Genomic DNA, 27,912 nt, shown 5'->3' on the forward strand with positions numbered 1-27,912 from the left:
ATTACGTCGTTGAAGAGAAATTGTTCGAGCCATGTTTCCGAAGTAACAAAGACGCGACTGGATTGCAGCCATTCAAAGACCAAATATAACGTCCCAGAACCCTCCAGCTCACAGGTTAGTCTGCTCCAAGCATTTACACGAAGGTCAGTGTTTTTTAGTAGTTAATACGTCATTTTCATAACATAATTGGTGATATAGGTTACAAGCAAGTCTGGCGCTGAACAGAAATTGTCGCGCTATGCTCCTTTATTTATTGTGCATAAATAGTGAATTGTCCTGACACAATATTGCGTTTCGCTTCTGTTATTATGGTACATTGACAAAAACATATACTTTTATTCACAGGATAAAACAGGTTTTTTGTATCACTAATTGCCCAGTACGATTACAGCATACAATATTATTGTCACTGCTACATTTCTGTGATGCTACCAGAAATTATTTCCACTGCTAATTAATTACCGTTGAGCTCAAAGGTCCTATTAATAAACGGTTAATGAATGTGTATTTATGAAGACGATTTGTGAGACTGGTAAACTTATGATACGTACGATGGTCTTTCGTTCTACACGGTGCATTTCAAGGTCCTGCACCCATCCGTCGGTAAACTGTACCTGGGCTTGTTGCAGTGACCTGAAGTTACTAAACTTCATGAGTGTATGCACTCACTCCAAGAACCGTATGATTATAAATATGCATATAAATATGCTACAATGAGATAGCTGACTTCATCTAACTAGCAAATGTTGTCCAGGCTACGTTGGTGATACAGTTTTTTTTAATGTGTATGATATTTTTGTCATGCGATTTTAAAGCTGGTCCTACAACCGCATCCAAGAATAACATGCAGCTTATCTCAGAACTGTCGGTGAAAATTATTCTTGGAGCTCGGTTTAATTGAGCTGCATTTTAAAGAGGTGCAATTTCACAATTTGTGTATATTTTCTAAGTTCACTATTTTGTCATGTGTTGAGAAAAACACAGATTAAAAAATTACATGGTCTAATATTTACATTTAGCATAACTGCAACATTATTTTTTCGTTGTTTTTTTTTTTTAAAGACTCGAAAGGACTTGAAATTCAAAGTTTCAGACTTGTGACTTGACTCGGACTTTTACACCAGTGACTTGAGACTCGACTCTGACTTGCCTGACATTACTTGAGACTTGACTTGAGACTTGAGGATAAAGACTTGAGACTTACTTGAGACTTGCAAAACAATGACTTGGTCCCACCTCTGATGTGTTGTTCCTCAACACTTCAGAGCAGGGCATTGTGTTTAGTTCATGGCCCAGTTTAGTAAACCTTCTAATTTGTTAAAGTTCTGCAAATGAACATTCTTTTACATCAGCAATGGATCAGATGACCTCTTGTAGTGTGAAAGTTATCACTCAGGAGTTAAACGGCAGAGAATTCAGAGAATTACCACCCTGCCATAAAGTTTCACTTTTTACTGTAAGCCACTTTCAGCTCTGATTAACAAACTTGCACTGCCTGTCCAGCATCAAAAAGCAGATTAATGTAATGTAACTCCCAACCCCCACACTATTTCATTTTGGGCTGGAAAATGAAGTCAAAGGAGACTTGGCCACAGCTAGAGACCCGGCTCTTATCACCAAGGTAATAATAGCTATAAGCTGAATTTCTGGAATTACTTCTAACTAAAAGTTTGAGTATCTTTAATTTTACAGCATGAAAAACCTAGTCGTCACAACAAATATTTATCTATTTCATAGTATAAAGTCAGATGTGAGCACACAGCTTTTTCTCACATCATAAATTCGTAATTGTGCATGCTATCTGTCTGTGAGAAGTTGCCGACAGAAGTTGCCCTAGGAAATCGACATAATCACAAACAAATGGTGCATAGCTGTGTCACGTTTCACACATATTGTTGCTGCTTACGGCTACACCGCCCCAACCTCTGACCCCTGAGAAACAAGACACTGGTTGTTATGGTATAATTCTACAACAAAAGTATTATAGGAAAATGAAAAGCAGATACTGTCTCTTAACAAATCTTGAGCAATGAAAGCCAAGTTTCCGAGGAACACGCGAGATTTTTACAAGGAAAACCAGCGTCTCAATTTACTAAATGAATGTACAATACTGGAATTGTCACAATCATACACTGTAATTTTTATCTTGTCATATTAATGGTTTGAAATCACAGGAAGGTTTAAGATATAATCTCAACTTCCAAATACAGGACAGATTTAATGAGAGTGGTTTGAGAAAGCAGATGATGGGGGAAGCCCAGAAACTTTTTGTTTTTTTTAATTCCATCCTTTTAGCTTTTCCCTTTTATAGCTGTGTTCATAACAGTGAACAAAATCATAACATATAAAGAGAAGAATGAGGGGTAAACAAACTGACTAGTACTGAAACTGCCACTTGTTCAGCGAGCGTAAGCTGGCAAATTAGTTTTGGGGTCAGACCCCGAGTCTGTTCTATTGTCTGCCACAACACCAACTCGTCATGCTTCTGTGGAAAAAATCAAATAAAATAATAGCAGTCCAACAGGAAAGATCAGTTGATGTTTTAGTAAATCCGTGTGACGGGCATTGTTGAGGTCACAGATGGGTAGCCATGAGAGTGTTTTGTAAAGGAAGTGACTCAGAGAAATCTCTAAACGAGTGCTGCTCAAACAAGGTCTTGGTTGTCACACAAAACAGGTTTTGACTTGAGGGAGAAAACAGACACGTTAATAGGATGTTTCAGTTAATACCACTACAGCAGTTTCCTTTCACTGCAAGACATGGATAAGTCCTGCCGTGTAATTTTTATGGCATCAGGTGATACAGTAATCTTGAATAGAATGGAAAATGACAGTCACAGCAACAGCAAATGCTGTGAGCATATTTATGCATTACACTTGGATTCAACAAAGAATGAATCACTTACTAACACTTCCTATTACATCATCGCTGTTTTTGTAAACTGAGGAGCTGCCAGTTCAAGTCTGAACTGTTTTTTCAAAGTTTGTAATAATTTATGCAGCTTTTAATTCGAGCTTCTCTGTAACCTACCACACACACACACACACACACACACACACACACACACACACACACACACACACACACACACACACACACACACTCAACTGTTCCTCTTCCCTTGCAGTGTGCAGTGGCAGGCCCGAGTCTGTAATTGCTGCCTCTGTGGCGTGGACAGACAGGCGAACTGGGGATTGGAGATGACACGCACCCATTATTAGTGGACCAAGTGCTGTTTTTGCAATTACTGAGGATTTGGCTGAACACGCTGAATCAGACTCTGGGATTCTCTATTCAGAAGCCATTTCAACTCCAACTGGCTGCACAGCTTCTGTTGGCCCCGGCCTAAACAGCACTGGGCTGGGCCTCTGTGCGGGCCTGAAAATCTGTTCTGGGGAAACACATTTTGAAGAATATGAACTTGAATTTGTTTTACATTGTGTTTATTTGGTTATCCTATTGGATCTACCCTTTGACTGGAAAGCACTTATGGGTGAACTCCTGTAGTTGTTTTGTTTATTTGCTTTAGTGTGACTTGATCTGAGTTTTCTTACATTTTTATCTATGAGATAGCACCAAAAGGGCAGGCAGGCAGAACCACACAGAATTATGAAAAATACTTCAGAATAGGAGCACTGAACCTCTATTCTACCCATCTACCAACCTCTTATTTGCACTAAAGTGTTGTTTTATATGTTGGGCAATAACTGATGTAACAGAAGAAAAACTACACAATAATAAATAAATCTTCTTTATTTATTTATTTTTTTTGCTTTGCCTTTTATTTGTCAATTAAAAATACTTTTGGCTTTTGGAAAATGACTTGGAAAATGTAGTAAATAGATGCCCAGCACCTCTGAAGGTCACTTTAATCAGTCACTCCCTACAAGAAGTGGGAAGTAACTAAGTACAAAAATACTTTGTTACTGTACTTGAGTAGAATTTCCAGGTCTCTATAACATGTGACATCTATGTTTCATACATTTCATTATTTTTCATATTGTGAAATGTGCTGCAAAACAATCTGAGGTAGACTAACTGTGTTAAAGGTTGCATGAAGAATACTCTGCAGGTGAGTGCAGGACAAACAGGTTAGTTTGCTGCACTGTGATGGATTTCGATCAGCTGTTCACAGCCTGTACATTAAGAAAACCTGAAGCTTTCAATAGAAATTATTGTGCATTATGATTATTTTACCCACACTGAGACATTACAACTAATTTTAGGGTTCCCCACCTGCTGACTCTCACTTTGACCTCTTCCCTACACATTTTCCTGTTTAGAGGCAAAGTCACACTCTACAATGTAGGCAACAGAAAAGAGAGCTGTTATTTTATTTTCCTTATTTTTCTCTGCTCATGTTCTACTGATATAAGCCAAATACCTTTATTAAAATAAAAATGTAGGCTAAAATGAAGTTTGTATTTCTATCTACAAATAATATTTTAGTATTACATTAATATAGCACTAGGTTCAGTTGCCTTTGCATATAAATAAGTGGTAGGAATGTTCTTCAAGGAGCTTCTTTTGCTTTCTTACTTTGAATACATTTCAGAGCCGGTACTTTTTGACTTTTACTTAAGTAAAGAAGTCAAATCCGGACTTTAACACTAATATCTGTGCTTCTACTCAAGTACAGAATGTCTGTACTTTTCAAATCAAATCAAATCAAATCACTTTTTATTGTCACATCACATGTGCAGGCACACTGGCACAGCACATGCGAGTGAAATTCTTGTGTGCGAGCCCCACAAGCAACAGAGATGTGCAAACACAACAACACAAACGAGCAAAATACAAGAATGGCCAACCTGAAACTAATAAATATATGTACAATATATAATAGTGTATGCATTTCTGGATGTGTATACTAAATATTTTCCTACGTGTGTGTGTGTGTGTGTGTGTGTGTGTGTGTGTGTATACACATTTTTACAAATTAAATAGTAAAAAAATAAAATAAAATAATAATAATAATAATAATAATAAAATATATAAAATATACAGAGTTGAATATGTGCAAAACAAGTGGCATTTATATACAGTGTGGAGTGCATAATGTTGAAGTTCCAGTAGTGAAGCTGAGGTGTCTATGACGTGTTCAGCAGTCTGATGGCCTGATGGAAAAAGCTGTCTCTCAGTCTGCTGGTACGGGACCGGATGCTGCAGAACCTCCTTCCTGATGGAAGTAGTCTGAACAGTTTATGGCTGGGGTGACTGGAGTCCTTGATGATCCTCCCCGCTTTCCTCAGGCACCGCTTCCTGTAGATGTCTTGGAGGGAGGGAAGCTCACCTCCAATTATCCGTTCAGAGCACCGCACTACTCGCTGGAGAGCTTTGCAGTTGTAGGCGGTGCTGTTGCCATACCAGGTGGTGATGCATCCAGTGAGGATGCTCTCAATGGCACAGTGATAGAAGGTCCTGAGGATGCGGGGGCTCATGCAGAATCTTTTCAGTCTCCTGAGAAAGAAGAGGCGCTGCTGCGCCTTCTTCACTGTTTTGTTTGTGTGTACTGACCACGTAAGATCCTCAGCCAGATGTACACCAAGGAACCGGAAGCTGCTCACTCTCTCCACAGCAGCGCCGTTGATGGTGATGGGGGTGTGTACTTCTCTGCACCTCCGGAAGTCCACTATCAACTCCTTTGTCTTTGCGACGTTGAGGGTGAGATGGTTGTCTTGACACCAGTGGGTCAGGGCGCTGACCTCCTCCCTGTAAGCCGTCTCATCACCGTTGGTGATAAGACCCACCACTGTAGTGTCGTCCGCAAACTTCACAATGATGTTGGAGCTGTTAGTGGCTGTGCAGTCGTAGGTGTAGAGTGAGTACAGGAGAGGGCTCAGTACACACCCCTGTGGAGCACCAGTGTTCAGTGTGATGGGGGATGAGGTGATGCTGCCCAGTCTGACCACTTGGTGTCTGTCAGACAGGAAGCTAAGGATCCAGCTGCAGAGGGAGCTGCTCAGTCCTAGATCCTGCAGTTTCCTGTCCAGCTTCGAGGGAACGATGGTATTGAATGCTGAGCTGTAATCTACAAACAGCATCCTCACATACGTGTCTCTCTTCTCCAGGTGTGACAGGGCAGTGTGTAGTGTCAGGGCTATGGCATCATTTTGCCACCTCTGCTCCCTACGATACAGTATAATTCATCATTACTGATTTGGTAGAGACATCAAGCTACAAAACACCTGTCCCTTGATCCACTCATGAGCAGAAAGCACAAAATACAAGCGTAAACAATCACGATGATGGATGGTGAACCAGAACGATGTGTTCTGATGCATCTGCGACAAGTTCGTAACAGGTAATGTGTCCCGCATTGCAGCAAATAACCGTTTCCTGTCAATCTGAAAGGATAGTAAAACCGGGACATGTATTTTTGTTCTCAAAACCTTTAAGCAAATGTGGTACTTGACTGCTGACAGACAGATGTTATAACACTGCAGACTTAGTAGCACAAGTGAAAGTGTTAAACTAGAAACCCTGGAGATACTTGATATAAAACTAACTATACTAGAAGATTTTCTTCAAGGCACAAATCTGCACAAGCCACAATGCAGCACAAAAGTAAGCCTATCAGCAAAGCTAGCCAAAACAATTTGGTAGAGGGGTCCTAGACATACATATTAGTTCTGCCCAGCAGATCAGTAAGTGAGGGGGAACGACTAGAAGCCAGCCAGCCATTCAGGCATAAGGACAGCTTGAACTTGGCTAAGTCTATATGGCCTGGTTCTAGGGCTGACGTTGTGGCGGTTGTGCCAGCAGCCAGTGGCTGCTGCGTACCTGCAATCTCCCTGATGATAATGCAACATGGCAGCCCCGAGGGCAAAGCCCATACAACTTTCTCAGCCCTCTCAGAGTAATTGGTGACCCCTGAACTTGCCCTTCATATAAAAGGAGGGTAAAGGAGAGACAAGAAGAGGAGGGGGGGACAGGACAAGCGATAGTCAACGGAGACACTAGAAAAGGGGAGACAAGGTCATATGAAAGAAAGGAAGACAGAAGGCAAAAGAAAAGAAAACCCAAGAAGACATGAGCTGGGAGGAAAAGGTTAATCTCTTTTACTGTGGATAGTTTGAAAGTTCATCAGACACACAAAAGTCTGCAGCCCAGTTGTGTGTGTCCTATATTGGGGGCATAAGAGGAGACCAAACATTTCCAGTGTATTCTATAACTACATACTGTCTAATAAATAGTTACAGAAATCATGTTTTCTCATTTGTTTATTAGAGCTTTAACAGTGCTAAAGCAAGACTGCCACCAATTTTATTGGCATTTATTCGTATTTTTGGCGTATTTCACCAAGCCAGCAAAATAAAACTCTTCTTTCTGTTGTTTATATATCGCTATGTTATCATTGTTCTGTATGAGCTAAACCTTTTTGGCTATTTAGTCTCATTAAGCAATACAGAACAACAGGCATGTGTTTTCAGACTAACCAAACTGGAAACAATTGCTGGCTACCTGACTTTACAAAAGCTACTTCAAGCACGGACTGCTTGATTCTTCACTGAATGTTCAAACTTTACTGTTTACTTAACTGTTGATATTTTACTTTGGGAGAATTGTAGAGATGCTACAACAAAGCTTTGTTGACAATTTTTCTTATTTAACCATGGGTGACCATGGTTAAATAAGAAAATTTTCCCAGTGATGCCTACTGGGAAAATTATTAAGAAGAACTTAAACATCTCTCCCCCCCCCCCCCCCCCCCCCCCCCCCCAATCCCCATTTTCTTAACTGCTTATCTAGTGAATGCTGGTATACCTCAAAACTTATTTTTTTAAAGTGCTTGTTTTTTCATATTTACATGTTCACAAAAATCAAAAATAAAGAAAAAACATAGATAACAAAATTGATAAAAGATTAAAAGTATTTGAACAGTCTTTGTTTTGTTGAAGAAAGATGTTGAATCTATTTAATATTTCTTGAAAAATAATTGATTTCTGTGCATTTTTTTTCACACTGCATCAAATTAAGGTTGATTACGTTGATTAAGCATCATGAGGTGGCGCGTGAGGGGTGGTTCCCTATTTTTTATTTACTTATTTTTGTTGTTGCTGGGAGTTGGAACCCTATTAGTTAGGTTGCTTAATATTTACGCTAAGTACTCTTTAAAATACCAGAATAGGGAGGATGGTGTAGGTCTAAGTTTATTAGATTGATCAGTATTGCTGAACTATGAAATATTTTTTTTGTATACAGGTATAACAGAATAGCTTTAGTGTAGTTGTTGTTTTAAACTTGAGTATGAACTTGCAGACTTGCAAAATGCAGCAAGATATTTTAAAAAACAGTTTTGTTGATTAAAAAACACTATATCGGATTCATATCGGTATCGGCAGATATCCAAATTTATGATATCGGTATCGGTATCGGACATAAAAAAGTGGTATCGTGCCATCTCTACCACTAACCAGTTCTTTCAACCAAGTAAGTAAAGAAATGCGCTACAGGGCCTTTTTGTGTCCAGTGACTTGCAGACTGAGTCTTGTGTGTGTAGCATGGTTACTTGTGTTTCAGCTTGGCTCACTACAGACATTAATCTTCATAAAGTTCAAACTTCATCTGTATCAAAAACAATAATTAGAATCAAATTCATTTGAAATATCACTTAATTCTATGGGGTTTTTTCAACATTTGTAAAAAGATCATCCAGGAGGCATTACTTTTCATTAAAAATTATTTTTAATTGCATATGAGCAGTGCAATAATATATTTTTAACAAAGTTACGTGTAGGTACAAAAGCCTACATTTAAATAAAAAGAGCTTCAATCCAAATTAGTACTGCTGGTAAACTTATATACACATTGCATTTTGGGGTTACAAACTATGATTTAGAATAGCACAGCAACCTGTCACTTTAAAACATTATAGTGCATTTACTTGTTGCGGCTCACAGTTATGCATTTCAACACACAGCACAGTCTTAAGGAAGTGAGATATTTTTGGTCCCTCAATATGTCTATAAAGTTTACCCAAGGATCCCTATACTCCTCATCTCACCTCTTTATCTTTGGGCTATACATATTAGTATGTTCCATGGTATTCGTCACTCCAGCCCCGTCTGCGTGCATTTGTCTATGCAGTATGAATCCATTTGTCTCCACTGACGGAAAATAATTGCAAAGCAAACAAATCATCTCTGCCACATTGAGCAGGCCTCTACTCCTGGGGCATAGCTAGATAGCTATAGGAATGAAAGACTGACTGACGCAGAGGGAAAGGAAGGCGAGGACGAGAGCAGGATAGAGGAAGCTCAGAGCAAAGTGGTTTGGCATTTGCATTATATATGCAGAGTGTTAAAAAGTGTTATGTTGAAGAAACTGATGCAGTCAGATTGAAAGTGACTACATGGTGCACTGGGAAAGCCAGAGAAAGAGAGAGGGCCAGAGACCTTAGTGGAAGACTGCCAGCTGGAAACTCACTCCAGGAACATAAGGAGGAGGCATCTGGGAACACACCGCCTTGGAAAAAGAGAAAAAAAAGATAATTATAGCATGATGCAAATATGGCCTTTTCAAAAAGAAAACCTACATCTAGTATAACCGTGTTCTTGCTTTAATATCAGCAGCACGGTTCAGTGAGGACTCAGAAGAAGAGTGTTTCTAAAATCTACACAGCCCAACTCAGGTTGCTTCACTGTATTAGTATCACTAGTACTTACTATTTCTACTTTATAGGCTATAGGCCCGAACAGAAGAGCAATGGAGGGGAAGTGCACGCTTAAACAACTCTTCCCACAAAACCCACAATACTTCAACCAAACTACCCAGAGGTGAAAAGCATTTAACCTGGAAAGGGGAGAATTAAATCTGTTTTGAATTAAATATGCCTACAAATTGTTAGGAATTGCGCAACTTACCTCTGTGTGAACATAGCCTATATCACCTTAAAGTTTGCACCTGAAGGAAAGTCATGTGTCAAACTGAAAAATAGCATTGTTGCGCTGGGCTTTTCTCGCAGATACAAGTCAATAACTTGCCAACTGTCAGTTCACATTCTCCTTTCAGAAACGCAAAGAGTAATAATGTACGGAGCAGCTGGCAGCATTAACTGTGGTACTACATATATGACTACGGAGTTTGTTAGCAAAACAACTGTCGTTCAATGCTAAAAATCACAACAGAGCACCTGGATAAGGCGCAAGGATACAGGACGCACTTGCACACCAGCGCTACATGTTCTTCCGCTGGATAGCTTAAAAACATAAGAATAAAAACAACTTCACTGTGACAGCTTATCCTCTCTTCTGGGTATTCCTGAGATTCGCATGGAGCTTTAACTCAACGCAGAAAAATCAGAAAAATCAAAGTGTGGAAATTTAATTGAACTGTGAAATGTTTTTCTAACATTTAACAAATTACTAAACACTAGGATAAATAAATGTATAAACTCTTTAATGAAGAATACAAATGGACTTTACGCTAATTAGAGAATTCATTGTTGAAGTCGACGAAAATGCCATTATATGTTCTCTTGCGCCCTCTAGTGACATAATGCGAAAACCACTCCCCGAAGTTGATTCATTGAAACAAATGAGTGCCAGAAATATTCACTGTTTATTTGTTATGCTTGTGGGGGAAAAGCAAGGCTTTCTACAGTTTTGAGATGGCACAGTGTTGCTGCTAATCCAAGCTCTATGTCACATGCTGTTACTGATCCAGTGGGCTTACATTTTTTGTGTATTGTATGAAATATGGATAAATGTTACAAGAAATTTACTTGTACATGCCCATAAAAAAATAAACATAACAAATCCCAACTCATTTTTTAATGTACACAAATGTGTGCAGATGCAGTGTTGTAAAACTGTAAGCAAAATATCAAGTCCCATTTCTTCTATTGTGTTCTCTATTGTGATGAGGTTTTAGGGGATGATTGTGGCATCCATATTTCATTCATTATTCAGTAAATGCTGCTTCAAAGCAATGCTGCCCCCAAATCTCACTCACAGCCCAAAATTAAATGTGTTGCCCCTTGGAAAAAATGCTAATTCACATCCTTACAGGAAGTACTGCAATGTGTTCAGTTACTGCTGGTTAGTGTCACAGCTCCTGCTACATAAACGCCTCTGAGAACACCAGTGGGACTGGATGTAAAATGGTCCTTCACCAGTCTCCTTATGTGGTGGAGGTGGTAATCAGGATCTTTATTGTCCCAAATGTGTCTACACATTTCTCAGCAGCCAGGTTGGAGGTGAGATACCAGACTGGGAGAAGTAGTTCCACCACCATGGTTTTTCCTCCCTCTCTCTCCCACTATCACCCACATCTGGATCCCTGTATTGCTCAAACTGGTTGTAGGGGTCAAATCGATCCCATGTGTCTGATGTGGGGAAGAGGTGGTCATCAATATCGGGCTCCACGGGAACCTGGATGCAGGACATGAGTGAAAATGTTAGAGCAGAGGTGAGGAAGGAGGTAATATTTAAAAGAAGGTGGTACAGAGGGTACAGCGGGACTTTGAAGACAAACCTTCTGCAGGACAAAGTCAACACGTCCAGCCTTGCTCATGGTGTGAGGCAAATAAACTCTCTTGCTGACCTTGGAGTATCCTTTGGCTGTGGCTGTCACGATGTGAGTTCCAGGGTTAAGCAACCTCCAATAGTCTCCATCTTCAGCTGGAAGAAAGGCAATAAGTAGACGCAGAACGGTGGGAGGGAAAGTGAAGAAAGTTAAAAGAAGAAAATCAGTAAAATGTGTATTGTCTAAGGTTAATTTACACATTTACAAAAGTAAGACTCCAACACATCAAATACTGACATAGTTATGTATACCTGTGGTGACATCTTTTCTAACACCCCTGATGGAAATTGTTGCATCTTTTATTCCATTACCATTACCATCCTTAACTATTCCCTTTATTCCTCTGTGGACCTGTTTAGAGAAAAGGAATACAATGGCAAGATTTGTCAAGCGTAGTTTTTTCCTGAACAGAGTAATTATCCATGCGTTCAACATTATAATTTAGCAATTCACTTACCATCGATGATTTATAGTATAGTATAGTATAGTATAGTATAGTATAGTATAGTATAGTATAGTATAGTATATATATATATATATATATATATATATATATATATATATATATATATATATGACATATAGATTATGAACATGCTACTATATCTTGTTTAACTTTGAAATATTATTATTTGAACAGATATTTCTTTTTATTCACAGTTAAGAAAAAAAAAGTGGCACTTACAGATTCAAGAAAACTGAGGAGAGCTTCTTTATTCCTCTTCCATTCTGGGTAAAGCTCAGCCTCTGAGGGGAATTTGTCGCATCCAAGCTCCACGGTTATCTCAAGACAGTTAGTGTGTAAATAATTAAAGTCTGACATACCTGCAAAAAGTAGGAGAGGTGCACACATTGTGGGAAACTTGGGGGAAAAAAATTTACGCAAAGAAGTTTGATTTATGTCTTTTGCTGTGAGAATTAAGGAGTGGAGTTAAAAGTATCTCACCACCAGCAAAACTGTACCACAGTGCCCCATTGATAATCCCCCGAGTTCGATAAAAGGAGGCACCACACCTCTCTGTGTCATTGTTTGACATAGTGGCATGAGCATCGGCATATGTGCGAGCCAGCTGCTTGAAGACCTGAGCATTGGCAGATTATTGGCCAAGGTAGACATTGATTGTTATTAGAAATCTGCTATCTATAAAATTCCACTCCCCTACCTGTTCATCTGGAGTGGGGGAGAACATCCGCTCCTCAAGAGGATGTCTAGAGTAGTCAAATGGATAGGAGATCACCAGATCCCCTCCGTGGAGGCTGGCAGACTGAACGAAAGGCAGAGACCTGACCCACTTCATCACTGCGTAAGTCTCTGGTGCCACCTACAGTAAAAAGAAAAGATTGAATCATTTTTGGAAGCCAATATGAAATAACTGCTGGAGATTATTTCTGGTAATTGTTAGTAAATTAGTACTACCTTCTTAAGTCTTGATGCATGCTCAATCATCCATGTACAGAAATCCTAAAAAGTTGCTTCTGGTCATCTGGATGTAGCATTTTCAGTGTGAGAAACTAAAACTGCTAGTTTCAGTCATTATGCAAATGTTCTGGTAATAAGTTTGGGGAAACCTGCAGTCCGCTGGGACTGAAGAAGTCATTTGGATGACTGACAAAACGTTTCTGCCACTGAAAAATCTCTACGTCCAGAGGAACAGAGTCAACTTTCTGGTACTGCCTTCTTACCTTCCCAAACCAGTATGCGTCGGGAATCGGGATGTGGTCAGTACGGTAGTGCCTGCTGCGTCGATTCCGGTACAAGACAGACGTAAGGTCCGGAAAGTTCCGGTTCAGGTCAATATTCTGGGCATTGGTTCGACCATTGGTCCAACCATTCAACAAGTGACCCTGAAACATTTAGATTCACACTAAAAGCATTAAAATGTGTAAGGCTGCTGAGACTGATGACAACATTAACTGTAACGATGTCATGTCCAGACATTAGTAGGTGCCGTGACTATATTAAGAGCAAGATATTATGATTATTAGTCAGGAATCCAAGAAGGAACATGTTAGACTATGACTGTTAATTCTATTGTTAACATGAAGACAAAATCATATATCCGTCAAGAGAAAGAGTAGCGAATAGAAGCAGAAACCATTAAGTCTTAAACATAAGATGAGATGAGATAAGCATTATTGTCATTGTAAGCACAACCATGCAATAAAATTGGAATGAGCACAACAATTTCTTTATCTCATCCAAATAATCAACAAAGTTATTTTTTTGGATTATTTAAATTGTTACATGCTGTAAACATTTATGTATATGTGTCCATATACAGAACAAATATTTCAACATTCTGTTTTAACTCTCTCTCTCTCTTTTTTAAATAAATACAAATGGAAAGTTACCACACTACATGCAGTACATAACATTTAAAATATGGTCATATTGATATAAAATGTGTGATACACTCTAAACTGTCATTTGTATTTAAATCATGCTCTCTGGATAAATCACTCAGAGCAGTAAATGTGTTTGTGGGTGCTGCTGTATTTAAATTACTGCACAGTACATGCAATGACAATGGCAGTTCTAACAGTGGACTTCATAATCTTTTTATCAATCCTGTATCAAACAGATGATACACACATTAAAGCATGGAGACAGTCAGTGTATTCTTTTTATGCAGAGGCACAACATCAAGGCTGCATGCCTATGCAACATTTCAAATAAATGTTCCACCACCAGTGTTGTTATTCCGAGTATTCATTAAGAGATGCCAGCACAGAAGTCTCGCCATGTTTGAGAATCCAGCATAATGCATGCCAGAATAAACAGAGCTCAGAGACTTCTACAACTGCTCAACGGGCTAGATAAGTGAAGCAAGGTACATGCAGATTTCCCACTGCCAGCTATGATATGTATGCACACTTAATTTCAGAAATGTTGAAACCCTGGCAAATTCAAATCAAAGTTTATGCATTTGTCTGGGAGTAGGTGGACTTGCCCTGGGCAACAAGACTATGTAGACAGACAAGCAGACAGGCTGACAGAGAAAGAGGTAGGAGGTGGAAGCCTGGAGTCATTTCGTAGAGCTTCTGTGCTTACACGGTTATGTATTAAATAGTTAAAAGTTTCCTCTTAGGTTTCAAATTTCACAGTCCACAATCCACATTGAAAAGCTCTGTGCATTAGCTGTTCTTAGCAGATTGACCCACTCTTCCACCTTCACACCTGAAGCTGAGCAGACTAAATAGACCAAGATCAATTAATAAATTGAGATCGGATAATGACAGTTTGTCTTTTTTCTGTTAACAATATTTACTTCATGGTTGATGAGCTCCGGGTCATTGTTATCCTCTACCTCTGAGGCGGCTAGCTCATAGCCATCGGGGTTCATGGAGGCTAGAATATGGATGCGAGTGGTGTTGATGATGGTCTGAATTCTTTGGTTTCCCAGGATATATTCCGAACACAGGTACTGGGCCAAATAGATGAGCAGCTGGCGGCCCAGCACTTCGTTGCCATGCATGTTGCCCACCAACTTGATCTCTGGCTCTACTACAGTTCATGGACAGAAGTGCAAATCATTAAATCTGCATTCTCTTATTTATTTTTTTAAACTTTTGCCATTTTGAGCAGAACAAGCAATAAACACAAATCAAATTATGTATTTAGGTAGTTGTTCTGATGAATTTAATAAATGTGTGTGTATGTTTAAACAACCTAGGAGGGGAGGGGGTCAAAATAACCTTTCAGGTATGTTTGTGTCAATTATCTACTTTTAAAGAAAGCACCTGGCTTGTTAGCTGACACTATATTGAGAATATATATATTTAGTGTAGAAAATCTAAAGCTAGAAACAATTTTAAGAGGGCTAATATAAAGCCAAACGAATAAAGATGAGTAAGGGATCTTGCATTTAAGACATCAAGCTAAATAATGGTAAAACCCTGCAGAGCTGATAGGAGGTGCTATTCGCTGATAAGATCACAAATAGCAATGCTGTATGTAAAATATCTGACCATTTGTTTTCCCCAAGTCTTAGAGAGGTAAAACCTTTTTTTTTTTAAATAACATCATACATTTGCATTAACCTTCCTTACTCACATAGCTCATGTTGTCCTGGGTTGTTGGTGAACTCAATCACCAGTAGATCCCTGCCCTCAGTGCTCCGTCCAATGCTGTAGACGTGGGAGATATGAGAGCACTTGGCTGCTGTTCTCTTCAGGATGCTGTACATCTGTGCATTGGAGGTGTAGGTGAACTGAATGATAGTACTGGGCTCCTGAGGAGAGAGACTGGACAGTGCTTGCTCCTGTCTGGCTGGAGGAGGGACACCAAGATTTAGGGGAAGCCAAGAAGAGTGCTTCAAAAGAGTGTCAGACTTACTCAGGCAGTATACAGTGCATTAACATGACCTTTACCTTTCAGCCCTGCCAGAGGATCAAAGCAGCCTTCTTGGTCACTGGCAAAGAAGCGGTCACAATCCAGGAAATAAGGCCAGGCCATCTCAATGGCCTCAAAGGCATGTGTGCAGTCCTTCCTCAGTGCCTCACATGTGCTCCGGCAGGGTTTGACCATCTTGTCATCTCTGCAGGGTGAGGCCAGTACTGAGCAACCTACAAGACGAATCTCAGGGGAGCACTCCCCATTCAAAAGGCCATGGATGACACTTAGGAGGAGGTACTCTGCCCCTGACTCTGCCTCCAAACGAGTCCGATGACCAAGGATGTTAGGGAATATGGTTCTGGATATAATGTATACATGATTTTTAACAGCATGATTTACATCAACATGTAAAACAATAAAAAACAAAACAAAAAAAAAAAAAACAGCACCTTATGAGACCGTTGTGTAGTTACAGTTTTTGTTGGCACAGATTTCTTGGCCAAGCCCTGTTACTTACCTAGAGTATTCCATATCATTACAATAGCCCAGGTTCAGCTCTGTGCATTTAGCTGTTGGAGCAGAATAGATGTAAAGAAAGATAAGGAGTCAAAAAGAGGACACACATGGTTTGACTAAATCATTATTTTTAAGTATTCTTTACATGTTTTTTTCCCCGCCAGTGCTCAAATATAAAGACTATACTGTAAATCACATATTTACAAGTAGTTTGAAGATAATGCCTTATCTCTTTGGATACAGTTCATATGGATTACATGGTTTGAGTTTTTCACCAGCCTTCAGAGCTCTGATGTTGTATGATTATGTGCCATTAGCCCTGACTTGTTATGACTTGTTCACTGTCTCTTGGATGAGAGTCAATGGGACTCACATTTTTCTTTTGGGGGGGGGGGGGGGGGGGGGGGGGGGAAGCACCATTTGCTTTTATAAGATTTTGTGGGAAAACTGCTAATTTGTCTGATATAGTACCTCATCACAGAATAGACAAGCACAAATCCTCCCATACAGGCTGAGCCTTGGTACTGCATTTTTTTTCCTTTATGTCAGAGATTACAGATCTGTCTCATCTATCTGGAGCAGATGCATGCTGCATCTTCTAGGTACAGCTCTTCTGTTTTACCTGACTCAAAGGTCAGGCCATGCTCCACGGCTAGGTTTACCCAATCGTTATTCAATCCATGCAGTTAAAAATTTGTCCAGTAAAAAAAAAATTCACATACGTTTTTCTTCATATGCACTGTTGCTGCATCTTCCTGTGAAAAAAATAAATAATACAAACTCAAAAATATATAAACATCGCTCATTGAACGCTAGATGGAGACATCGTAACAACAATCCAAAGAAGAAACTCCATTTAAAATCACCGTTTATTCAGAAACAAACAGCAGCTGGCCATGAGTCTGTCACACACATTTATTCTTAAATCTCCCTTACACGTCTCTGCAGAGTCTAATTTGGATATTATGTAATAAAACTGAGAAATATGCAGACTAAAAAAGCGCCTATTAGCTGTCTCGAAGCAGAGAATTAAAATGAATAGGTAGGCCTTAAAATTATTTGAATTAGTATCCGGGTAACTTAACATCGGAAGTCGAAAGCAGTCTATCAGCTAAACCGTGTGGACGTTAAGTTACATGGTTTAACTCCCACGGACTCTAAGCATGCATCACAGGTTTGGGTTTGCACGGTACGCGTATTTGTTTGGACCAGATGACCTTACCTAAATACTCGTCTCCTGGATGGCAATTCTGCTGCGGGACGCACAACGAAGTTTTCGCCCAGAAAAGAAACATTACCAAAAGTCCTAGCTGCATGTTGGAGTGCTTTGCGCTGCCAGAAAATTCGGTGTGTGATGTGGCAGTGTGTGTTTGAAGCTGCCACTTTTCGTTTTCTATGCTGGATGATAATTACCACCCACAGGACGGAAACCTCCTTCCTTTGTTTTATCGGTGCATCCCTGACCTGTAAAAACTGAGGCGAACCAGGAGCGCGGCTGTGCCGATCATATTTCACTGCACAGAGTGCTGTGCGCGTATGTGTGTGTATGTGGGGTGTGGGCACGAGGAAGAAACGTGGCTTGTGGGGGTGGGAGTAAGAAAAGTTTGTGTCTCTGCCTATTATTTGACATAATAGCGCTGCAGAGGCTGTTCACACACCAGTGTATGGATAGATTTGCACCATTAGGGTATCTGAAAATCTTCACCGACCTTCGTATTCCCGGCTTTGGTAAGAATAATAAGCCATTACCAAGCTGTAACAGGGATTTAAAGTGCTTAGCAGCAGTTTCCATGGGCTTAAGAGGTAGCAGCAAAAGATTCAAAAATAAGTATGATAGCTTCACAAGATTCTAGATCACAGGTTTCTAATTTTTTCGTTTAACCGTTCAATATTGGATACTTCTTGATTTTTATGCATGAACAGAGACACGTGGAAATATAAGTTTAAAATATGTTCAGTTCATATCAGTTAATAAAAGATCACGATCATAATATTTGACTCACTAGTCTAGACTGATGCAGTATTGCAGTATACACTCACTTTAAGTACTCAAATAGAAGACTCGATTTTCATCTGTGGCAGTGGAGTTTATTTTTGAAAGTGCTCTGATATAACAATTTCACACTTCTTCTTTGTATCTATTTTTGCACTCTATTTCAGTCATTAACACAAACAAAATGTAAGCATAAAACAATAATAAATGAGCAAATGGACAAATCCAGTGTTATCACACTTTATAGATACATTTCCACAGTACTAAACATGTTGCAGTTTTCATGTGGTTGTGCATCTCCAGGCAAACTAATGAGCCCTATGGAAACAGCAATCTGTAGAGGCTGAAAAGGCTTCGGCACACATCGGACGTGAGAGGTGCCCTTCAGTATGAATTGTTATGTGTCCTTCACAGCTCTCCCAGTGGAAAATAATGTTCCTTTAACAGTCACATGACACAGTTCTTTGTTAAAAAGTCCTTGAGCAAGGCATTGACTTCTTTCAATCTGCTGACCTTTTTGACTTTAAAGACTGTGACCTTTTACAAAAAAGATCAAAGCATTAAATCATTTAAAAATGACCACATCAAGCTCAAGTAATCCTGGCAAGACAGCTGTCATCTGTGGTGTCAAATGTGCTGCTTGCACTGGTCACAGACAGTAAGTAGTGATCTTTTCCTACAACTCGGCTGATAATACTAACCAGGACCTTCCTGTACTGCTGCCGCAGAAGACAGTAGACGAATGGGTCACTGGAAGCCTTGGCATAGAACAAGCATTTGGTGGCAATGCCCCAGTAACGAGGGATGCGCACAGAGGGCAACAACTCCACCAACCTGTGGGAGTAAGACAGAAAAAGTAAATTCCACTTCCCCGGATGTGTATTTATAGCATGGAAAGTTATGGAAACAACAAAAGGCATCTGTTGCCTTCATGGGGGTTCTTCCCCTGTTATATTGGTTCAGAGGCAAGTTGTTTTATATTTTTACTGTTCAAATAAAGGGTCTAATGCAATCCACTGCAACATTCATACAATGAATGAAACTTTATTAGGGCTAATTATGATGCTGTGTTACAGAAGTAATGACTCAACTTTAAGGAAGATGTATACATTCTAGATATATTCGCGACTTAATATTATAAAATATAGAAGACATTCACATTTTAAAACAAAGTTCAGTCAAATGTCACAACGGACTTGGTGCCATGCTGCCATTCCACTTAACTACACTGGAAGGCTTACCTGGTGATAACATATGGTGAAAAGCAGAGGATGAAGGAGCCAATGAAGACGCAGATCTTTTTAGTGGCGCGCTGCTTTCTCTTCTTCCGTTGCGCTAGGCACCTCTCCTTCACACTGATAAAAAAAACCACATTAATTTCTGACATTAATAATTAATAAACTCATTAACATGTTACCTAATATTACGCAACCGTTTTTTTCAGTATGGCGTAACTGGTAGAGATTTATTTTATCCAATTAAGCTGTTTTGAAATCAGAGGCATGTCAAACTTTTTTTTTTCAAAGAAAACACTCTACCTGGGGTGGATATCAACCAACAGAAGCAAAGTCTGCACTGTAATTACATCTATCCTCTTGCAGTGTGACTTAGCCACTCTCAAAACTTTCAGGTAAGCGAAGCACAAGACGAGGAGGCAGAGCGCAAAGCTGCTACCGTGGAACAGCGCTGTGAAGGTGGCGTAGATTCCCAGCTGAGACACCTGGTCCAAGTCCAGGTGAACTGTGCATGAGGCGTAAGTGTAGCTGTAGCCTCCCCAGTTCATCATCAGCTGAGTGAGAGAAAAGATGAGAGAGTGAAGCCAGGAGTAGGCCACGATCAGAAAAGCGTCCCTGTAGCGCATCTTGCTGGAGTATCTCAGAGGAAATACTACCGCTATCCACCTGTCCATGCTCAGCGCCGCCATGCTCAGCATGGCATTACTGGTGATAAAAGTCTCAGCAAAGCTGACGACGTGGCAGAACAAGTCCCCCAAGGGGTTTACGCCACTGACCACCCCCAGAAAAGTGGCAGGCATGTTGATAATACTGAGGAGGATGTTAGATAAAGAGAGATTTATCATAAAGATTCCTGGTACATGGGCTCTTAAATCGCTGCTCTGAACGAAACATAGCAGTACCGACAAGTTGGTCAGCAGAGAAACAACAGCTATTATCACAATGGACACTTCCAGAAGGAACTCCGGTATGCTCATATCTCGTGGTTCGTGTTAGCAGCAGCTGTGGGGAGGATGTTATGGAGAGTCCGCCATGCTCTCTCCTTTTGCCCCCCACCAGCTATGACGGATAGTCATTGCCACGTGCCAGACGCGCACTTGTGAGCCAAGCAGAGAGAAAGCGCTGTCCGGTGCTGAAATGCCTCAACAAACCTTCACGTCAGTGTTGAGATAAATAACTTAAAAGTTGTTTAAGATTTCTAGGAACTCAAATACTACTGATCGCGCCGATTTCTCCACTAATGACAGTAGTTTAGTCCAAATTGAAGAGCTGAGCAAAGGATAACACGAGATTGCCGGGTGGTCTCAGCGCTTACTCGCGATCATGCGCACTATCCGGCGCCTCCTCTCTCACTGGCAATGCCGTGCGCCCTGCACGTGCGGTCGGTGACTGGCGCATGTGACGCTTGAACAATATCCATGCGGACAAGAGTTAATGTGAGAGATGAGGATGTTGTGTTTGCATCCAGCTCTAAGTTTTTATCCCAAAAGAAAAGCTCAGCTGTGCTGTCTGTAACTATGGAAGGAGAGCAGAGCTTTTCGTGTGTGTGTGTGCGCGTGTGTGTGTGTGTGAAAAGCTTGACTCATCCTAATCACAGCTGCTTCATGCCTTACTCTAACCTTTTATTCTAGATATGAAGCACATACTCACCTTATAATCGAATGACCTGCCTCAGCAAACAACCCTTTGTCACCATGATGTAACTGTGAAAGCAGATTTGGGTCCCCATAACATGAGTAATATCGGGACCACACACACACACACACACACACACACACACACACACACACACACACACACACACACACACACACATCTCCATAGCAACAGAAGATCTCTGGTGTCTTCATCACTCTTTGAACTTCATCTTACTTAGCACTGATTTGTTTTTGATTTGTCCTCAAATACCTTCAAGAAGTCATTTGCCACCGCATGTTCATTTAAGTACACTTCTTGAAAGCATCATATGCTGTGTTACGGATCATATGGATTACAAAGGCAGGTTGAAAGGACAGAAGAGCTGGCAAATTAAGAGAAGACGGATGGAACCTGAAAAGCTGAAGGGAAACTGGATTGAGGGGGAGGAGGAACACGTGTGGGAGAAATGAAGAAAAAAAGATGCTGGTTGTTGTTTTATATACACAGTGCAGTTTCAGATTGCCTTTACGGGCAGTGTATTTCCATTTGAACTCTTTGATAGATTTTAATCATCAGTAAAAACAGAAAAATATTACCCCTTTAACGAGTTGGTGGAAATAAGCTTGACGTTACATTACTGTGCCTGATGTTAACTTTTCAGTGTTACATATTCCTACTCAGAGGCTGTAACTGGGGCTTAGTTTGTTCTCATTTTGGCAATAATGACATGTCTCCATCTTGACATAGAAAAAAGCCCTTTTCACTTCAGTGAAAACCAATAACAGTGCTTTAAGTGCAGTATTGACAGGTCTGTTGCACTGAACTGCAGTATTCTGTTTTCTGTGCTAACATTGATTTAAGGTTACATGGATAATTCCTGTCACATGTAAAATCTAATGCCTGCACAGTTAGTTCAAACACAGTTCAAACACAATGTGTTTGAAGCCTAAAAACATGCGCGGGCTTGTGAGTGTGACTGATGGACATCTTTTTCCTCATTATGCACACATTATTCAGTTTATGTTATCTTAGGGCATGCAAGTGGGCTGTATTTTATTTCCTATTTTCTTCATGTGTTTCATCCTCCATTTATATTCAATTATTAACAGGTTTCTAGAAGATCATATTTACAGTATGTGCTGCAATAGCCCCAGTGATGTACTTTTTCTTCTTTTGGTGTTTTGTCATGCTGCTTTCAGTGGTATTATTGTTATTGAGTGTGTAATCGAATGGCTAAACTGCTGTGAAGAAAAACCAGCACCTCTCAGTTGCTAAGAAGAAGGAAGAAATATCGGGAGAAATAGCAGAAGAGAAAGAAGGAGAAATTACCTTCAGAAACAACCCTCTAAGTGATCTCATATTCTCACTGGGCTTCTGTGGATGGCGAAGCTGTTATGCCAGTATCAGAATAGTGATGGGGAAGCACTTAAGAAGTCCCACTGGCAGGCATCCCACTCAACCTTGAGCCACTGCCTCTGGCTGCTATGTATATATATATATATATATATATATATATATATATAGAGAGAGAGAGAGAGAGAGAGAGAGAGAGAGAGAGATGCTGTGAGTATCTGCGCCATTACGTAACATCACAGTTCCCACAGTCAACAACATAATACAGAGCTCTCTCTTCACCTTAACTTCATCTTTATTAATTCCCCATAAAATATGACAATATTTTTAGTTTCTGTCCATGCATCCATCTGTTAATGTAGCCTTCATTATTACTACTGCACACAAGTCTTTTGTATATATGAGGTATGTATTCCTTTTAATATTTTTTATTCAAGTGTTTGAGAGTTTGTATTTATATTATTTAAGAGTTTTCGCTTTTTTGTTTGAGTACGAGTAAATTTCATTGTGATGCCGTGACAGTGGTTTAAGGACAGTCTCTTATCTCTTATGTTAGGTTCCATCATTCTGATATATGGATCCTTGTAGGTGTACTTGGCCTATTTTAAAATGAAACCCATTGGTTTTTATACATGCTTATTCCATTATGTTTGGTGTAGTACTATAGGCTGCTAGTGACAGAGAGAAGAAGATTGCTCCTTTTTGACAGCTATGACCCTGATCTGTCTGCTCTATTAAAATCAGTTCTACATTAGAAAGACTAAGAGGAAGGCGCTCTGTGGTGGTGTTGGTAGCATGCCCCTGCTTTGTGATAACTTTTCAGCAATGATGCTGATGGTCATGAGAGGAGAAAAAGAGATGGGCTGCCAAGAAGACAAAGACTGTAACCAAATGTCAGGGTGACTGTTTCTGGAGTGTGAGATTCTGGGTGAATGAACAGGTCGTGACCCTTTGAGCTACAGAACAATCACAAACACTAACTCACTCAGACACTCACATGTCCAGATACACACAGGCCATCAGTTTCTCCAAGGTTCTCTGTCAGTCTTCCTGTTCCTTCCTTCTTCTACCTTCCTATTTATTTCACTCTGAGTCACATGTTAACAGTGACTCTACGATACTGTTAAAGGTGTCACTCTTTTTACACTTGTTAATGAAAGGAGGGGACAGGAGTGAAACTACTTCTAATGATGTGTATCCAGGTCAGAGCATACAGACTCAGGTGAAATCTATGATCTATGTATTCATACATAAGTGTAAAAATGATGCAGATATTTATTTATTTGTTGTTTTTAGATTTCACCCAACAGATAGATGATAGACAGATTGATACTTTATTGATTCTACAAGGAAAACTGTTGTGTTGTAGCATCATAATTAAGAGCAAAAAAATAGTACAGTCTACAATAAACAACAAGTCAGTAGCACAGTTAAATAAATGTGCAATCTGGCAACACATCAGCTAATATAGTGATGCAGCCTCAGGGGGCCAAAGGTGATTTTAAAGGCTTCTGGTGCAGCAAGCACATATTCAAGCCAAGCATCCCCATTCAATCTGAAAGCCACTGTTTACAAATAGAGATAAATGAAATAAAACTAATAACAGGCTAAATTTTCATATGACTCTGTATATCATTACAGTAAATAATAAATAAAGTTGTGAGGTGATTGCAATGCAAGTTTTCAGCTTTAATTCAGAAGGTTTTAAAAAACTATTGAATTGCAGTCCTTCTATGTATGGTTCCCCATGTTCAGTGGCTCAAAAGTAATGACAAATGACCAACATGATCATTCATCATTGTATTATATTGTAAAAAAAATTAAAGAGATTAAAGATCAATCTGGAGTCGATTTTGAGTGTTGAATTAGCATTTTAGAGCAGTTCACTAGAAATATCGATATGAGGTGCAAAAAGATGTCAATGCAAGTGAAAGGGGCCATCATGTCACAGTACTGGGTCTGGGACTCAGTGTTTTTTGATCAATTTATATTCTTGGATTTGTTGTTTCTCATGGTTTTTATTCTCACTATTGTTTTCTGCTTATTTATAATTCAATTCAATTCGATTTGATTTATATAGCGCCAAATCACAACAACAGTCGCCTCAAGGCATTTTATATTGTAAGGTAGACCCTACAATAACACATACAGAGAAAAACCCAACAATCAAATAACCTCCTATGAGCAAGCACTTTGGCGACAGCGAGAAGGAAAAACTCCCTGGTTGGTTCTGAGAGGGGCGGACATCTGCTGCGACCAGTTGCGACTGGTCTTTAGGTTTCTGTCTCTGTGCCTCCCGTGTGTTCCTTGTGTCACGTCTAGTCAAGTTATGTTTTCATGTCTGTGCTTCTCCTTGTTTCAGCGTCAAGTCCGTGTTTCTGTGGCTGTCTACTGTTTCCTGTTTTGCTTTGACGGTCTCATGTCCCATGTTAGTGTTTTCAGTTTTGCTTCTTATCGGTGTCGTTGTGTGTGATTGCTCCCAGCTGTGCTCTCCTCCTGTGTCTCATTCCCTGATTATCCCTCTGTGTATTTAAGCCCTTTGTCTTCCTCTGTTTGTTGCTGAATCATCTGTGTGTCATTTGCGGCATTCCTCACATCTTAGGCGTCTGCTTTCTTTTTTTACTTGTTTCTAGTTTTTCTCCCAGTTTAGTCCTTGCCTTCCTCAATTTTTGTTCATGTTTTGCGCTATCATAATTAAGTTTAAGTCTGTTGTATATTCCTTACTGCAGGGGTGAAGGGAGTGCCAAGCATCGCAAAGACCAAAGTCGCTCATATACTGCTTGATTATATTTGTGGACTGCCAATTGCACTGAGTTCCTGCTGCATTGAGCCTATCAATTTTTCCATTTAGCCCCAGGTTGAAGTCACCCCCAAGAACGATTATGCAATCTAAGTGTTCAGAGAGTGTACTAAAAAATCAGTGGAAGAATGAGGGGTCATCAACATTTGGACCATTTATACTCACAATACATAGCTTTTCGTTAAGTATAGATAGTTTAACGATTAGGAATCCGCCCTCTGGATCTATAACTGTGTCGAGTATTGTGAAATTAATATTTTTATGTATTAAAATTGCTACTCCCCTTTGTCAAGAATTATAACAGGCTGAAAACACATTAGGAAACATCATTCAAACCTGTTACAGGCCCATGAGTCTCTTGTAATAAAACAGTCTGCCTGTAGGTTTTTAAGTTGATTAAGTATTTTTAACCTTTTTTCTCTGGAGCATAGCTCGTTCAGAATAAAAAAGTCAATAGTTTATTTATACAGAAACACCAGGTGAAGACATATACAGTGCGACGGGTCAGGAAGTCCAGGGAAGGAAAGGAAAGGAGTCCACAAAACACACTCCACTCCCACACTCTCCACACTTTGTTCCAAACTCTTCTTCGGGCACTTACGCTCCAATAAACTCCACGCCACACTGCCAGACTCGGGGACAGGACAGGAAACAGGAACAGGTCTGGGAATCTATTCATAAATAGAGCACAATCAGAAACCACTGTAGGGTTGCAGAAACAACGATTACTAAGGTTACTCAATGATCCAGCTAAGAAGCGCACTGAGCCACTGTTTTAAATAGTGGCTCGGCAATCACACAGGTCAGCGGCAGGTTGATTATGCCAGGTGCGTGGGCCAAGGGCCGGAGCCCAACATGAGCTCTGCTCAGGCAGACAGAGGAGAGGAAGGAGAGAGAGAGAGAGAAAACAATAACAATGCAAACATATGGCCCAAAACTAGGTCAGCCAGGAAGACACGGGGACCAAGACAATAACAAAAACTTTAGGAGTGGTCAAATCAACAATATGTTACTTTCTTAAAAAGAAGGAATGCACTGATAAATTCAGTAATGCCAAAAGGTCTGAAAGACCACAGAAGACAACTACAGTAGCTGATAGTGAATTCTTTCCGGGATTAAGAAAAACAGCTTCACAACATCTTGACAAGTCAAAAACACCGTCAAGGAGAAAAGCATATCGCTGTCACAGTCAAGAACATGCGCTGCAAATTCACAACACGGTGGATACGTCTGGTTACACGCAAGAAAAGACCAGATTAGTCATTGCTAGAAAACATTTAAAAGAAGAATCTACTGTGGTGGTTTAGAGAGGCAAAACAAAAGTTGTGCCGTTTTTCAAAGCCCTAATTGTATATATTTTCTCTCTACTGGCACTTTGACTCACTGCCTTTATGTCATTAGATTATTTTTGGGGTATCTTGAGTCATCCCAAGTCATGTTAGAATTCTGTATAATTTTAATGTGTGTACAAAAACTGTTTGTATGCTTATATTTACAGACTTAGTTCCTCGAAAGTGTCATTGAGGAAAGATTTTAATTGCTTTCAATCATTGCCATCTGCACAGTGTTTGCATTTCTTGCCAGGCACCAAAAAACTCTGACAGGAAAACTGACAACTTGATGGGTCTTTCGACTTGGCATCACCCTGTAGGTTTAGGTTGTGATAAAGTCAAACAGTGCTGTTTTGGCTTCCAGAAAACTAAACGTGTCAGGCCCATGGCAGAGATAAAGTCAATTTGTGTCCTCTTGTTGAGTGTACACTGAGCACATTTTCTGATTTCTCTCTGCTAACACTCTGCCAAGGGTTAGCTATGAAAACTCTATTTGAATCCCAGACCATTAGAGAGCATATGTTTCTCTTCTTTGCAGTTATGCAAGATTATAGTTCCCGTTTTCCTTGGCTGACTAGTAGTTTATTTTCACAAAGATACACTCCAGATGTTTCTTATTTGGAAAGGGGATTTCTAGATGCTGCATCCAAAAATTTACTTCATTACTGTGCATCTTGTCAACAACATCAGTGATGCTTCACAGATGATAAACACCTATAACAGAATGACCATGCTAAAAGCTAAACATTCAGTTTAGAGGATTTTATTTTCAAACAGCAGTAAAATGTTGCCTTAGGTATGTACACCAACTTTACCCACTGAACTCTGTGCCCAAACACAGCAGGCATTACTCTCATTAAGCGATTTAACCAACTATCCAGCTACAGCATGACGCAGGAACACAACGACTGATTACACACATAAAGATACCACATGGCATTAACCACCACATACATTGCCAGTATGAAAGCGCACACTCACACCCACACAGAGGATGCAAGATGTGGAAATGTAGCTGAATTATTCAAAATCCAGAGAAATGCTTGTGCAAGAGGAGACAAGGGAAAAGTCCACCGACTAGATTTACAAAGAAACAAAGAAAGACAGATAAACACACAAAAAGAGAACGAGAGGGGGAGATGCATGAGTCAGCAGTCTGCCAGAAAACAGGAGTTGAGAGA

The 27,912-nt window shown here is 39.9% G+C and overlaps 2 protein-coding genes across 3 annotated transcripts; both read right to left on the bottom strand.

Annotated features, from left to right (window-relative positions):
• Positions 1-10,544: 10,544 nt before the first annotated feature.
• cpz (carboxypeptidase Z) lies at positions 10,545-17,891 on the bottom strand. 2 transcript variants are annotated; one of them, XM_086296816.1, is made up of 13 exons: positions 17,604-17,891; positions 17,104-17,136; positions 16,383-16,434; positions 15,901-16,223; positions 15,584-15,799; positions 14,838-15,034; positions 13,213-13,374; positions 12,693-12,851; positions 12,476-12,611; positions 12,215-12,354; positions 11,781-11,880; positions 11,479-11,624; positions 10,545-11,375 (listed from the first exon to the last, which is right to left on the bottom strand). In XM_086296816.1, exons 1-13 carry the CDS (start codon positions 17,695-17,697, stop codon positions 11,172-11,174), a joined length of 1,962 nt encoding a protein of 653 aa, XP_086152942.1. In that variant the 5' UTR covers positions 17,698-17,891; the 3' UTR covers positions 10,545-11,171. The 2 variants fall into 2 exon arrangements, with proteins under 2 accessions (XP_086152942.1, XP_086152941.1); XM_086296815.1 differs by having other exon boundaries at positions 14,799-15,034.
• Positions 17,892-18,468: 577 nt separating this feature from the next.
• Positions 18,469-20,895, bottom strand: LOC147328441 (G protein-coupled receptor 26-like). Its single transcript, XM_086297694.1, has 3 exons — positions 19,913-20,895; positions 19,616-19,729; positions 18,469-19,208 (listed from the first exon to the last, which is right to left on the bottom strand). The coding sequence occupies exons 1-3, from the start codon at positions 20,584-20,586 to the stop codon at positions 18,965-18,967; spliced, it is 1,032 nt and encodes a 343-aa protein (XP_086153820.1). The 5' UTR covers positions 20,587-20,895; the 3' UTR covers positions 18,469-18,964.
• Positions 20,896-27,912: the final 7,017 nt, after the last annotated feature.

The sequence above is a fragment of the Aulonocara sp. 'chitande type north' Nkhata Bay genome, linkage group LG6, assembly GCF_057382095.1.
Source record: "Aulonocara sp. 'chitande type north' Nkhata Bay isolate Kocher_YH1m ecotype deep benthic linkage group LG6, A_spYH_male_GT1.1, whole genome shotgun sequence".
In the NCBI taxonomy this organism is placed as follows: Eukaryota; Metazoa; Chordata; class Actinopteri; order Cichliformes; family Cichlidae; genus Aulonocara; species Aulonocara sp. 'chitande type north' Nkhata Bay.